The sequence below is a fragment of the Scyliorhinus torazame genome, unplaced genomic scaffold (assembly GCF_047496885.1).
Source record: "Scyliorhinus torazame isolate Kashiwa2021f unplaced genomic scaffold, sScyTor2.1 scaffold_91, whole genome shotgun sequence".
NCBI classification, from domain to species: domain Eukaryota; kingdom Metazoa; phylum Chordata; class Chondrichthyes; order Carcharhiniformes; family Scyliorhinidae; genus Scyliorhinus; species Scyliorhinus torazame.
Window position 1 is genome coordinate 446,762 of NW_027307818.1, and position 14,440 is coordinate 461,201.

Genomic DNA, 14,440 nt, shown 5'->3' on the forward strand with positions numbered 1-14,440 from the left:
GCAGCATGCATGATGCTTTCATACTGGCTCATTCTTTCATCCCCGCTACTTTTGAGGGTCACCCCACCGGCTGAGGGGCTGGTTGCTGGGCGACAGCGGTTACCCTTTGCGGTCGTGGCTGATGACGCCTAAACAGAGGCCACAGACCAACGCGGAGACCCGCTATAATGAGGCCCGTGCAGCAACCAGGGATGCTGTGGAGAGGTGCTTTGGCCTCCTGAAGATGAGATTCCGGTGCCTGGACCGCTCTGGAGGGGCCCTGCAGTACCACCCCGACAGGGACGGGCGCATAGTTGTGGTCTGCTGTGTGTTGCACAACATTACCCAACAGAGGGGTGATGTCCTGGAGGAGGGTGCACAGGGGGAGCCCGATGACGGTGATGCCTCTGCACATGAGGAAGAGGAGGAGGATGGGGGAGTGGGTAACAGAAAAGACCTGGGGGTGGGATATGGGCGGGAGGCTGCACGACGACACTGGCTAGGAGAACGAGCAGGCGAGGCGTTGATTTCCGCACGTTTCCCTGACTAGGGGGAGGGCATCGCTGTTCCGGGAGTCCGAGTGTTCCGGGACCTCCCTTGCTGGAGTACCCAGGATGGGCACCAGAACCTCCTCCTTCCTCAGGGAGCCCGGTGGCCCCCGAGCTTCACTATGGGACGGTGATACGCGCGGAGACAGGTGCTGTGGCACCACGACACCTGGCGCTGCCAGACCTGGAGGCCCGCTGTGGCATTGACCAGGGTCTGAACGTTCGCAGCGATGGAGCTCAGGGAGTGCGCCATCCCTGTCAGGGACTGCGTAACCTCCCGCTGGGATTCTGCGACGCCATCTAGAACGTGGGCAAGGTTGCTGATGCTCTCAGCAATGGCCTGCTGAGACTTAGCCATGGCCTGCTGAGACTGGGCCAGACCCCGGAGCGGGGCGGCAATGTCCAGCTGGCTCTGACGCATGGCTGCCTGTGAGAGGGCAGCCCTGTCCTGGGCCACGGATGACGCGTGTACATCAAGCCCCACGCCTTGCAGTACCTGACCCATTGCGGAAACCGTTGCTCCCATTGCCTCCACTGCAGACGCCACCCGTGCGGTGTTGGCCTGGGTGGCAGCCATGACTGGCACCACTCCCTGCTCCTGGACGCGGATGGACTCCTCCAACTGCGTCTCAGATGCTAGAAGCTGGCCGTCATCCCATTGTCCACTCCCTGGGTTTTCAAATGCATCGGGTCTGTGGGTGGGTCTAGTAAGTCCAGGAACCCGGGAACCGTCTTGGTGGCAGCTGGGTGCTGGGCCTGGGCTGCCCTCCGACCGTCCAGCCCCTCGGCTGCTCCTACCTCCACCTGCTGTACCGGTTCGGCTGTGTGGTGCACACCAGTCAGTGACCCCGAAGCCTCATCACTAATGTGCCCAACCGAGGTGAGTGTATCTGCGATGGTGGAAGGTGTGGGTGACAGCAGTGCCGCAAACACCAGCTCCTCATCTGTCCCCAGGTCTGGGGTCTCCTGTGTCGATCCTTGGATCGATGCAACTAGTCCGCGGCCCATGTTAGGTGCCGTGCCCGGTGTGTCCATCGACTGTCTGGCCGTCCTCTGTGCGTCACTGTCCAGAGACCCAGTCCTCTCTCCGTCACTGTCCTGGCTCGCAGCCCCCTCCTCGTCCGACTCACGGCCATCAGTGTCCTGACTGTCCATCCTGTGTTCGCCCGTGTCGTGGCTGTCCGTCCTCTGTGCATCCCCATCCAGTGCCCCGGCCTCAGAGGAGGGCCCTCCTGCCCGTCTTCCTTCCCCCCCCTCTGTCGTGCGTCCGTGGGGACGGGTGAGCTTGCAGCTGGACGGCGGGGGCTTGTCCGTCTCGTCCCTGGACGATGGGCTCCTGGCCCTGGGGAAGACAATGAGGCATGTATCGTTAGACACGCGGAGTCGGGTGTGAGGGGGTGGAGGGGCCAGTGGGAGGGGGTGGAGTGTCAGGGGGAGGTTAGGGGGTGGAGGGGGCAGTGCGAGAGGGTGGGGTGGGGGGGGGGGGAGGGGGGGGGGGGAGGTGACAGGCTGAGGGTGTGTAACCAGGCAGGGGAGTCTCACTTGGTCCTGCGCCTCCGATCTGGCATGGCGCTACGTCTCGGGTGGCAGCTCCCCCAGCGAGGTCCAGAGCCCTCTGCTCATGGACGGTGAGGGGGTGCAGCACAGGTGATTCCACTCCGGTTCTTTTTAAAAAAAAATATATATATATTTTATTAAATTTTTCAAACAAAATTTTTCCGTTTTCACAAATCAACATAAAAATAATACAATAACTAGTAAATAACATTATTTAAATAATATAGTGAGCTAACAAAATAACAAACAAAAAAAATAAATAAATAGTGCTCCCCCCCCACCCTTTTCCCTCTGGGTTGCTGCTGCTGTCACTCTATCTACCCTTAACGTTCCGCGAGATAGTCAAGGAACGGTTGCCACCGCCTGGAGTACCCCTGAGCCGATCCTCTCAGCACAAATTTTATTCGTTCCAGCTTTATGAACCCTGCCATGTCGTTTATCCAGGCCTCCACGCCGGGGGGTTTCGCTTCCTTCCACATGAGTAAAATCCTACGCAGGGCTACTAGGGACGCAAAGGCCAGAATGTCAGCCTCTTTCGCCTCCTGCACTCCTAGCTCTTCCGCTACCCCAAATATCGCTAACCCCCAGCCTGGCTTGACCCAGACCTTCGCCACCTTTGAAATCACCCTTGCCACGCCCCCCAGTACTCATCCAGTGCCGGACACGACCAGAACATGTGTGTGTGGTTCGCCGGGCTTCCCGAGCACCTCCCACATCTGTCCTCCATTCCGAAGAACCTGCTCAGTCTTGCTCCCATCATATGTGCTCTGTGTAGAACCTTAAATTGAATCAGGCTGAGCCTGGCACACGAAGACGAGGAATTTACCCTGCTTAGGGCATCAGCCCATAGCCCCTCCTCAATCTCCTCCCCCAGCTCTTCTTCCCATTTTCCCTTCAGCTCCTCTATCATTGCCTTCCCCTCGTCTCTCATCTCCTGATATATTTTGGACACTTTGCCCTCCCCGACCCATACCCCGGAAATCACTCTATCTTTGATCCCCTGTGTCGGGAGCAGCGGAAATTCCCTCACCTGTTGCCTCGTAAACGCCCTCACTTGCATATATCTGAAGATATTCCCCGGGGGCAACTCATATTTTTCCTCCAGCGCTCCCAGATTTGCAAACGTCCCGTCTATAAACAGGTCCCTCAGTTTCCTAATTCCTACTCGTTGCCAACTCTGGAACCCCCCGTCCATCCTTCCTGGGACAAACCTGTGGTTATTCCTAATCGGGGACCACACCCAGGCACCCGTCACCCCCCTGTGTCGCCTCCACTGCCCCCAGATCCTCAAGGTTGCCACCACCACTGGGTTTGTGGTATACCTTTTCGGGGAGAATGGCAGCGGCGCCGTCACCAGCGCATTTAGGCTCGTTCCTTTACAGGACGCCATCTCCAGCCTCTTCCACGCCGCCCCCTCTCCCTCCCTCATCCATTTACAAACCATCGCCACGTTGGCGGCCCAGTAGTAGTCGTTCAGGCTCGGCAGCGCCAGTCCCCCTCTATCCCTACTGCGCTGCAGGAACCCCCTCTTTACCCGTGGGGTCTTCCCTGCCCACACAAAGCTCATAATTCTCCTGTCTATTTTTTTGAAAAAGGCCTTTGTGATCAGAATGGGGAGACACTGAAATGCGAAAAGAAACCTCGGGAGGACCATCATTTTTACCGCCTGCACTCTGCCCGCCAATGAGAGCGGCAACAGATCCCACCTCTTGAAATCCTCCTCCATCTGCTCCACCAGCCGCGTCAGATTAAGTCTGTGTAGCGTTCCCCAGTTCCTGGCTACCTGGATCCCCAGATATCGGAAGCTCCTTTCCACTCTCCTTAACGGCAGAGCGTCTATTCCTCTTCCCTGGTCCCCGGGGTGTATTACAAAAAGCTCGCTCTTCCCCATATTTAGCCTGTATCCCGAGAAATCTCCAAACTCTGCATAACCTCTGGCATCCCCTCTACCGGGTCCGCAACATATAGCAGTAAGTCATCAGCGTAGAGTGACACTCGATGCTCCTCTCCCCCTCTAACCACCCCCCTCCACTTCTTAGAGTCCCTCAACGCTATGGCCAGTGGTTCAATTGCCAACGCGAACAGTAACGGGGACAGGGGACACCCCTGTCTTGTTCCCCTGTGTAGCCGAAAATACCCCGATCTTTGCCGGTTTGTGACTACACTTGCCACTGGGGCCCCATATAGGAGTCTGACCCATCTAACAAACCCCTCTCAGAACCCAAACCTCCTCAGCACCTCCCACAAATAGTCCCACTCCACCCTATCGAATGCCTTCTCCGCATCCATCGCCGCCACTATCTCTGCCTCCCCCTCCGGTGGGGGCGTCATCATCACCCTCAGCAGCCGTCGAACGTTAACATTCAGTTGTCTCCCCTTTACAAACCCTGTCTGGTCGTCATGCACCATCCCGGGACGCAATCCTCTATCCTTGTCGCCAGCACTTTTGCCAGCAGTTTGGCGTCTACATTTAGGAGTGAGATAGGCCTGTATGACCTGCATTGCAGCGGATCTTTATCCCGCTTCAGAATTAATGATATCGTCGCCTCCGACATTGTCGGGGGTAGTATCCCCCCTTCCCTGGCCTCGTTAAAGGTTCTCGCCAGCAGCGGGGCCAACAGGTCCACATATTTCCTGTAGAATTCCACCGGAAACCCGTCTGGTCCCGGGGCCTTCCCTGCCTGCATGTTCCCCAGTCCCTTAGTCGCCTCATCCACCTCGATTGGCGCCCCCAGACCTGCCACATCCTGCTCCTCCACCCTCGGGAACCTTAGTTGGTCCAGAAAATGTAGCATTCCCTCTTTTTCCCCCGGGGGTTGGGATTTATATAGCCTCTCATAAAAGGTCATTTACACCTCATTTACCTTCCCTGCTCTCTGCTCCATAGTTCCTGTTTCGTCCCTAAATCCCCCAATCTCTCTCGCCGCTATCCTCTTACGAAGTTGGTGGGCCAGCAGCCGGCTCGCCTTTTCCCCATACTCATATCTTATCCCCTGTGCCTCTGCCTTTCCTGTGGTCAGCAGGTCAAACTCCGTCTGAAATCTTCGCCTTTCTCTATATAGTCCTTCATCTGGGGCCTCCGCATATCTTTTATCCACCCTCAAAATCTCCCCCACTAATCTCTCCCTTTCTTTGCCCTCTTTTTTCTCCTTGTGGGCTCGAATGGAGATCAGCTCTCCTCTAACCACCGTCTTCAGCGCTTCCCATACTACCCCCACCTGAACCTCAGCATCGTCGTTGACCTCCAGGTATCTCTCAATACACCCCTGCACCCTTCCACAGACCCCCTCATCCGCCAGTAGTCCCACATCCAGTCGCGAGAGTGGGCGCTGCTCCCTCTCCTCTCCTAGTTTCAGATCCACCCAATGCGGGGCGTGGTCTGAAACGGCTATGGCCGAATACTCCGTTCCTACCACCTTCGAGATCAGTGCCCTACTCATAACAAAGAAGTCTATTCGGGAATATACCTTGTGGACGTGGGAGAAAAAGGAAAACTCTTCAGCCAACGGCCTGGCAAATCTCCACGGATCAACTCCCCCCATTTGTTCCATAAATCCCCTAAGCACCTTAGCCGCTGCCGGCCTTCTCCCGGTCCTGGATCTAGACCGGTCTAGCCCTGGATCCAGCACAGTGTTGAAGTCCCCCCCCCATTACCAAGCTTCCCACCTCCAGGTCCGGGATACGACCCAGCATCCGCTTCATGAATCCCGCGTCATCCCAGTTCGGTGCATATACATTCACCAGCACGACCGCCTCTCCCTGCAATCTACCACTCACCATCACATATCTGCCCCCGTTATCCACCACTATGTTCTTAGCCTCGAACGATACCCGTTTCCCCACCAGTATCGCCACCCCTCTGTTTTTCACGTCCAACCCTGAGTGGAACACGTGTCCCACCCATCCTTTTCTTAACCTAACCTGATCCGCCACCTTCAGGTGCGTCTCCTGGAGCATGACTACGTCCGTCTTCAGTCTCTTTAAGTGCGCGAACACCCGAGCCCTCTTAATCGGCCCATTTAGGCCTCTCACATTCCACGTGATCAGCCGGATTGGGGGCCGCTGCCCCCCCCCCCTCCTCCGACTATCCATCCCCTTTTCTGGGCCATCTCCCCGGCCAGGTCCCGCGCACCCATCTGTCCCCCAGGCGGCGCCTTCCCGTCCCGACCACCTCTTCTCTTGCCAGCTCCCCCTTGCACTCAGCAGCAGCAACCCAGTTAGTCCCCCCCCCGCTAGATCACCCTCTAGCATGGTTACTCCCCCCATAATGCTTCCAAAAGTCAGCTAACTCTAGCTGACCCCGGCTTCCCCCTTTCTCTCTTTGACCTCCCTGCGTGTGGGGCTCTCTTCCTTCCTGCGCCTATCTTCCCGCCATCATCTCCATAGCGCGGGAAAAAAAACCGTGCTTTCCTATCGGCCCCGCCCCCCGTGGCGCAGCTCCCTTATTCCCCCTCCACCTCTCTGTCCCTTTTTCCCCATCGGCGCCCACATTTCTTCGTGTCCCCCCATCAGGGGGAGAAAAATTCCCCATCCAACATTGCTGTATAATAAACCTCCCCTTTCCCCACTTTACATTTCTGTACCACCACCTCGTTACTTCCCCCCCAACATCAAACTCTCAGATCTAGTCCAGTTTCTCTTCTTGAATGAAGGTCCATGCCTCATCTGCCGTTTCGAAGTAGTAGTGCTTGCCCTGATGCGTGACCCACAATCGCGCCGGCTGCAGCATTCCGAATTTTATTTTCTTCCTTTAAGCACCGCCTTGGCCCGATTAAAGCTCGCCCTCCTTCTCGCCACCTCCGCACTCCAGTCCTGATACACTCGTATCACTGCATTCTCCCACTTGCTACTCCGTACCTTCTTGGACCAGCTCAGGACCGCCTCTCTGTCCATGAAGCGGTGGAATCTCACCACTATTGTCCTTGGTATTTCACCCGCCTTTGGTCTTCTCACAAGGACCCGGAGCGTTCCTTCCACCTCCAGGGGGCCCGTTGGGGCCTCAGCTCCCATTAGCGTATGGAGCATCGTGCTCACATAAGCCCCAACATCAGCTCCCTCTGCTCCTTCGGGGAGACCTAAAATCCGTAGGTTCTTCCTCCTCGAGCTGTTCTCCAGGGCTTCCAGCCTTTCTATGCACCTCTTATGTAACGCCTCATGCATCTCCGTTTTTACCACCAGGCCCTGTATCTCATCCTCATTCTCGGCTGCCTTTGCCTTCACTCCACGGAGCTCTATCGCCTGGGCCTTTTGTGTTTCCTTCAGTCCCTCGATTGCCAATAACATCGGCACCAGCACCTCTTTCTTTAGTTCCTCCACACATCATCGGAGGAATTCCTGCTGGTCCGGGCCCCATGCCGTCTGGGCTCCATCCGCCGCCATCTTGCTTCTCCCTGCTCTTCTCTGCCGCTGCTCCAAAGGATCCTTCGCAATCTGGCCACTACCAGTGATCCTTTCCATACGCACACGGGGGGGGGGGGGGGGGGGGGAATCTTCCTTCGTCACCCCACACTGGGCTTGGTCTAAACAAATTTCCGTTGGGGCTCTCGAAAAGAGCCCAAAAGTCCGTTAGAACGGGAGCTGCCGAAACGTGCGGCTTAGCAGTGCATCGCCGCAACCGGAAGCCTCCCACTCCGGTTCTTGTAAGTTCACGTTGGTTGTGAGCAGTCTTATCCTGCAGGGGTGGGCGTGGAAGCATCAGAGTTAGGTAGTCAGCATCAAGACGCGCAGATGTTGGCAACATTATGACTGGGTGGGGGACACTGGGCACCACGCCATGGCAGCTCTCAAAGGGGGGGGGGGTGTTGCCCATGTGGGTCAGGTACAATGTGGTGTCCCCAACCCCCCCCCACTCCTGCGTGAGCAGGGAGGGGGTGTCCCACGAGACGTGGTGGGGGGAGAGGGAGGGGTGGGGTGTGGCCCGGGGGAACTCTCGGGGTACTTACTCTGGCAGCCCTGGAGAGGCCATGCAGCTTCTTTCGGCACTGGTCTCCAGAGCGGGGTGTGTGCCCCACAGCGCTAACCGCGGTGTCCACCTCAAGCCAGCTGTGCTTCACAGTGCTGGATGGTTGCTGGTGCCCATGTCTTGGGCACACGATGGCCCTGTGCTCTTCTACAGCATCCAGCAGTGTCTCGAGATCACCGTCCCGGTACCTGGGAGCTGCACGGCGGGGCTCAGCCATCTTGATCCTTTGGGTCCTGTGCGTGGATCGCGCACTTTAAATGATGCGGCGCCGCGTCAGCCGGGCGTCGCATGACGCCGCTGCTCTGGCACCACACCCACCACGTTTCTCGCCGTCCCGCTGCTGGACCCTTTTCGGGGCCTGAATCGATCGTGCCCAAGACCGTTTCGCGCCAGCGTGAAATGCGACGGCGTTTACGACAGCGCGGACACTCTGCCTCAATATCGGAGAATCCCGCCCAGGGAATCCCGTCAGAAGCGAATGGCACGCCGCCTCCTGCCGCCAAGAAACATGCGACTGGGGGGCCGGAGATCAGCCCATGAGGTTTGTTTCCCAGGCTTGAAACGCACTAGCTTAAATTGGACTTTAGAAATAAATCTTGGAGTGCTAGAATAATTCAATATAGGGTGTTGGAAAACACAGTGGATTTATTTCAGGCTTAGGGCTCTATTCAGTTGCTGAAATCTTTTCCGTTAATTATTTACTCTCATAAGCCGTTTAATATGTGTCTAATTGTAGACCAATTTTTATTAACTCGAGAAATCTGGAAGTTAGAACTCTCAGATAAATACATAGGTGATTTAGGTACCTGAAAATTAATCACGTATTAGTAACATGGATTCAATACACTGTAAAAGTCGTGAGAGATCGGTTAATTCAGACTTTATGCAGACTGACACTGCCAGAGGAGGTTATATCAGTAAGACGTGTGCCGCATTGTAAATTGCGTACGTATGAAGTACTGCTGATGTCATCCAGGAACAGAACCACATCGCCATTCCTTCACTGTCGCTGGGTCAAAATCCTGCAACTTCCTCCCCGACAGCCCCATGGATTTATCTACACCTCCAGGGATTGCAACGGTTCAAGAAGGAAGGTACTTTCTCAAGGACAACTGGAGATGGTCAATAAATGCTGGCCGAGCCAGCAATGCCTACATCCCAGAGATTAATTTTAAAAAGTCATAAAACTTGAGTGCCAGAACCAACACTTCAATTAAGTGTTAAAACAGAAGGTTATTATTGGTCTCTGTGTAAAAATGTTTGACTGATGTGGTAATATCTTGAAGAGCACTAGTGTTATGTGAAGGCACATTCAATTTATTAAGTAGATTACTACAAGAAGTTTAACTATTGCTTGTACACAGTCGAAAAAAGAAACAGCTCCAGGATCAGGGGTATATTGGCCAGGATTCTCCCTTCTGGGGACTAAGTCCCCACGCCGGTGGGAAAACCGGCGGCAACTACTCCGGCATCAACAGCCGACGAAAGTAAGGAATTCTCCGAACTTTCGGGGACTAAGGAGACGCCGGAGAGGTTGGCACCGCTCCAGCCGGCGGCGAAGGGACAGCGCGTGTTTGTGCATGCGCGGAACGGCTAGTGTGATCTTGCGCGTGCGCAGACAGGCCGGCGTATTTCAGCTCAGACCGGCCAGCGTATTTCCGCGCATGCGCAGACCGGTCGGTGTATTTCCGCGCATGCGCAGGGATTCTCTTCTCCGCGCCGGCCCCCGTGCAATATGGCGGAGCCCTACAGGGGCCCCGAACGGAGGAAAGAAGTCTCCCCACGGAACAAGCCCGCCAGCAGATCAGTGGGCCCCGATCGCAGGCTAGGCCACCGTAGGGGCCCCCCCCGGGGTCAGATCCCCCCGTGCCCCCGAGGACCGCTCCCGCAACTCACCTGCCAGGTCCCGCTGTGCGTGAGGCGAGTAATTCACGCTGGCGGGACTGGACAAAAACTGGATGGCCGCTTGGCCCATCGGGGCCCGGAGAATCACCTGGAGGCCGCTGTCAACGGTCCCCGACTTGCGTGGCGGGAATGCTGCCGCCGCCCAAAAAAGGGCGCCAGAGAATGGGGCAGCCGGCGTCGGGGCGGGATCCGCGCCTCCCACCGGGGATTCTCCGGCCCAGCGGGGGGTTGGAGAATCCCGGCCAAGGTTTGCGTACAAGGTACTACTGAAAGAGAAAACAGTTCTATAAATGTTCTAAATTACAACAGGATATGTAATTTTTCATCTTTGTCCATTTCAGACTTACTGTACCTGGAAGGAACACTAAATAATGCAACTCAAATGAAGGAATCCTACCAGCTATGTGGTTGGCGATCCTCGTTAGTGGTTTGGGAGGTAGGGCAGGGGGTTGTTTCGGATGGGATTGTTGTTTTGCAGGGGTTTCCTCAATGTCACAGTGGAAAGCTACAGCCTTTTTAGCGGGCAGTAACGTGGGCGGTTTTGTTGAAGAATCCTGCTCAGGGACTAACATCCTATTGTCTGTGGGACTGTCTTCGGTAGCTGGGGACACAAACAGAATGAGAGATTTTTACAATAAACAAGCAAAGAATAATAGAATTCAAGGATCATCTCTAAAATGTTCAGCGAGTTGAACAATCAACATACAATAAGTATAAGAGCAAATGGTTAAACAGAATACCCAGGTTTTATTACCCTTTCCCCTGCCGACTTAAGTTACAACTGTCAAATCTAATTAACATTTCTGTTTGGCATATGAACACTCAAATTATTGCACAACATTTTTAACAAATCAGCTGCTCTTGATAAAACTAAATTCTCCTAACATGAAATAAGGGCATTAGCTATGAGGAGCGGTTGAATAAACTCGGTTTGTTCTCACTGGAACGACGGAGGTTGAGGGGCGACCTGATAGAGGTCTACAAAATTATGAGGGGCACAGACAGAGTGGATAGTCAGAGGCTTTTCCCCAGGGTAGAGGGGTCAGTTACTAGGGGGCATAGGTTTAAGGGGCGAGGGGCAAGGTTTAGAGGAGATGTACGAGGCAAGTTTTTTACACAGAGGGTAGTGGGTGCCTGGAATTCGCTGCCAGAGGAGGTGGTGGAAGCAGGGACGATAGTGACGTTTAAGGGGCATCTTGACAAATACATGAATAGGATGGGAATAGAGGGATACGGACCCCGGAAGTGTAGAAGATTGTAGTTTAGTCGGGCAGCATGGTCGGCACGGGCTTGGAGGGCCGAAGGGCCTGTTCCTGTGCTGTACTTTTCTTTGATCTTTGATCTTTGATGTCTCATTGGCGGTTCTGCTCCTCACAGAAATTGCTTTGCACTCTTGTTTGCAGTAATTAGCTGGGTAGGAACTTCATTTTGTAAAAGCTCATATTGGAAATTTGAATGCTGCCTACAGTTTTAAAATAGTCGTTTAATTTTCATACTCACATTTCGGAAATGACCTAACGAAGAAATATGCATTATTCCGGCATTAACGGCAATCTTTCTTCTTTCAAGCCACGGTACACCCCGCTGACGCCGCAGGCAGTCGCATTTCCTGCATTGAGGAGCTCCGCCCGTCAGTGCAGGAAGTGATCGGGACGACATTTTTAAATGGGGCTGGTGCGGGGAGACACTCCCATGGTGCTTGGGGGATTTGGGGATCACTTCGGGGGCTCCAGAGATTGCCGTCCCGATCTCTCGTTACACTGAGGAGTTTCGGTGAGCGGAGTTCCTCAGTGCACAAAACGGGGCTGTGTGTGGCCTTGGCCGTGCATTCCCCACTGAGTCTCCCTATCTAATGCAAGTGCCGTTTTATAGCATTGTGTTTTTCGGTGCTGAGAGTTCTGGGAAACACGCGGCTAAACGCAATTGCGATGGGACTTTGTTCCCAATTAGTTTTAATCCCATTACGAGTGGGATCCAGATCACAAAATCTCGCGAGATCCCGTTAGATCTCGTAAGGCGTAATAACCGTTGGGAATCCCAGAATAAGCCTCTCGCGGAATCTACTGCCCATATCCTGTCCCAATTCCAGTGCGACGCGACCAGTAAATCGCGCCATGTTTTCAGTGGGTGAATCTCTTCCTGGAAGCACAATCAGGAAATTAAAATTTTTCTCCTGGGAAGGAGCTCATGTGAGACACTTAGCAGGTACTCAGAGATGGAACAGCATGAGGGTGAAATAAAATATGTGCTGCCTCTTGGCTTCATACTTGACTTCCTGACGGGTGTTCCCAGTGTGTGAGGCATTGGCCGCGATCTAATGGCTAACGCAGGTGGGATATTCTGGTACTGATGCACGATCAATTAGACTCGAAGACGAGGTTATATCATATCTGAAGGCTTTAATAGACTAGTCCGTTCCCCAGCAGCTTCGGTACAGAATGAGGGCAGCTGTTCTTATACCCCGCCTGTCAGGGTGGAGCCACATACCAACATCCAATGGCAAGCTGCTAGGCTTACCCAATGGTCTACAGCTTCGCGGGTACCGCAATACCTGATACTACCACATTCACCCCCTGTTAAAAAAGAATCCGGCGGGGTTGGTGGCCAGTGGTTGCAATTGCATTTAACATAGTATGATCAGATATGGAGGTACCGTGAGTATTTACAAGTGTGGCAGATGTATATAGTCAGTGTTCATGTACAGATACAGTTACAGTGTAGCAATCAGTCGGTTGGGTGGCCTGGTCATCCTCCTGGATCGCCTGAGCCTCTGTGGTGGTTCTGGTGGAGGTCCGGGCGTCTGCGACTCCAGGAGCGTGGCTTCGTCGTCCATGGCAGCTTCATCACTGGTGGGGCAAATGGTGGACCCGAGAGGGGGGCGCCTGTAGGGGGCGTCGGTGGGTGGAATGGCTAAGGCAGGGGCGGTGGGAAGACCGACCCCCCAATGAGGTGCTGTGGGGGAGGGAGGGCGTGGGGGCAATGGTTCAGGTGCGCGTGGGGTTCCGGCGGGCGCCAGGTCCCGGAGGGAGACTGTATCCTGCCAGCTGTCAGGGTCCTCCTTTATGAGCGACGGAGGCGTACTGGGGGTTAGCGTGCAGCAGGTAGACCCTCTCGACCACGGGTCCGACATCTGCGCCCGCACGTGCTTCCGAAGCAGGATGGGTCCGGGTGTCGCTAGCCAGGTTGGGAGCAAGGTCCCGGAGGAGGACTTCCTGGGGAAGATAAGGAGACGTTCATGAGGTGTCTGATTGATGGTTGTACAGAGCAGCGACCAAATGGCGTGGAGGGCCTCCGGGAGGACTTCCTGCCAGCGGGAGACGGGGAGAGTCCTGGGCCACAGGGCCAGTAGGACAGTCTTCCAGACCGTTCCGTTCTCCCTCTCTACCTGCCCGTTTCCCCGGGGGTTGTAACTGGTCGTCCTGCTTGAGGCGATGCCCTTGCTGAGCAGGAATTGACGCAGTTCGTCGCTCATAAAGGAGGACCCCCTATCAATGTGTATGTACGCGGAGAACCCGAACAGTGTAAAGATACCCTGGAGGGCCTTGATGACAGTGGTTGTGGTCATGTCGGGGCGGGGATGGCGAATGGGAACCGGGAGTACTCGTCAATCACGTTCAGGAAGTACGTGTTGCGGTCGGTGGAGGGGAGGGGGCCTTTGAAGTCCATACTGAGGCGCTCAAAGGGACGGGAAGCCTTTATCAGGTGCGCCCTCTCTGCCCGGTAGAAGTGCGGTTTGCACTCCGCGCAGATTTGGCAGTCCCTGGTGACTGTCCTGACCTCCTCGATGGAGTAGGGCAGGTTGCGGGCCTTAATAAAGTGAAAAAAGCGAGTGACCCCGGGTGGCAGAGGTCCTCGTGGAGGGCTCGGAGGCGGTCCACTTGTGCGGTGGCACACATGCCGTGGGACAGGGCATCGGGAGGCTTGTTTAGCTTCCCAGGATGGTATAAGATCTCGTAGTTGTAGGTGGAGAGTTCGATCCTCCACCGCAAGTTCTTGTCGTTCTTAATCTTGCCCCGCTGTGCATTATCGAACATGAACGCTACCGACCGTTGGTCAGTGAGGAGAGTGAATCTCCTGCCGGCCAGGTAATGCCTCCAGTGTTGCACAGCTTCTACTATGGCTTGGGCCTCCTTTTCGACTGAGGAGTGACAGATTTCGGAAGCATGGAGGGTACGTGAGAAGAAGGCCATGGGTCTGCCTGCTTGGTTGAGGGTGGCGGCCAGAGCTATGTCGGACGCATCGCTCTCGACCTGAAAGGGGAGGGACTCGTCGATGGCGCGCATCGTGGCCTTTGCAATGTCTGCTTTGATGTGGCAGAAGGCCTGGCGGGCCTCCTTCGACAGGGGGAAGGTTGTGGACTGGATCAGGGGTCTGGCTTTGGCTGCGTAGTTGGGGACCCACTGGGCGTAATAACTGAAAAACCCAAGGCAGCGCTTCAGGGCCTTGGGGCAGTGGGGGAGGGGGAACTCCATAAGGGGGCGCATACGTT

General features: G+C 55.2%; 1 protein-coding gene across 1 annotated transcript in view; it reads right to left on the bottom strand.

Moving 5' to 3' along the window:
• Nucleotides 1-14,440, bottom strand: part of LOC140405579 (phosphatase and actin regulator 1-like) — a gene marked incomplete at its 3' end in the record, with an annotated part of 649,269 nt that overhangs the window by 431,436 nt on the left and 203,393 nt on the right. Inside the window, exon 5 of the mRNA XM_072494136.1 lies at nt 10,349-10,552. Within this exon, the coding sequence (XP_072350237.1) occupies nt 10,349-10,552 (204 nt within the window). The remainder of the gene's footprint in view (nt 1-10,348; nt 10,553-14,440) is intronic.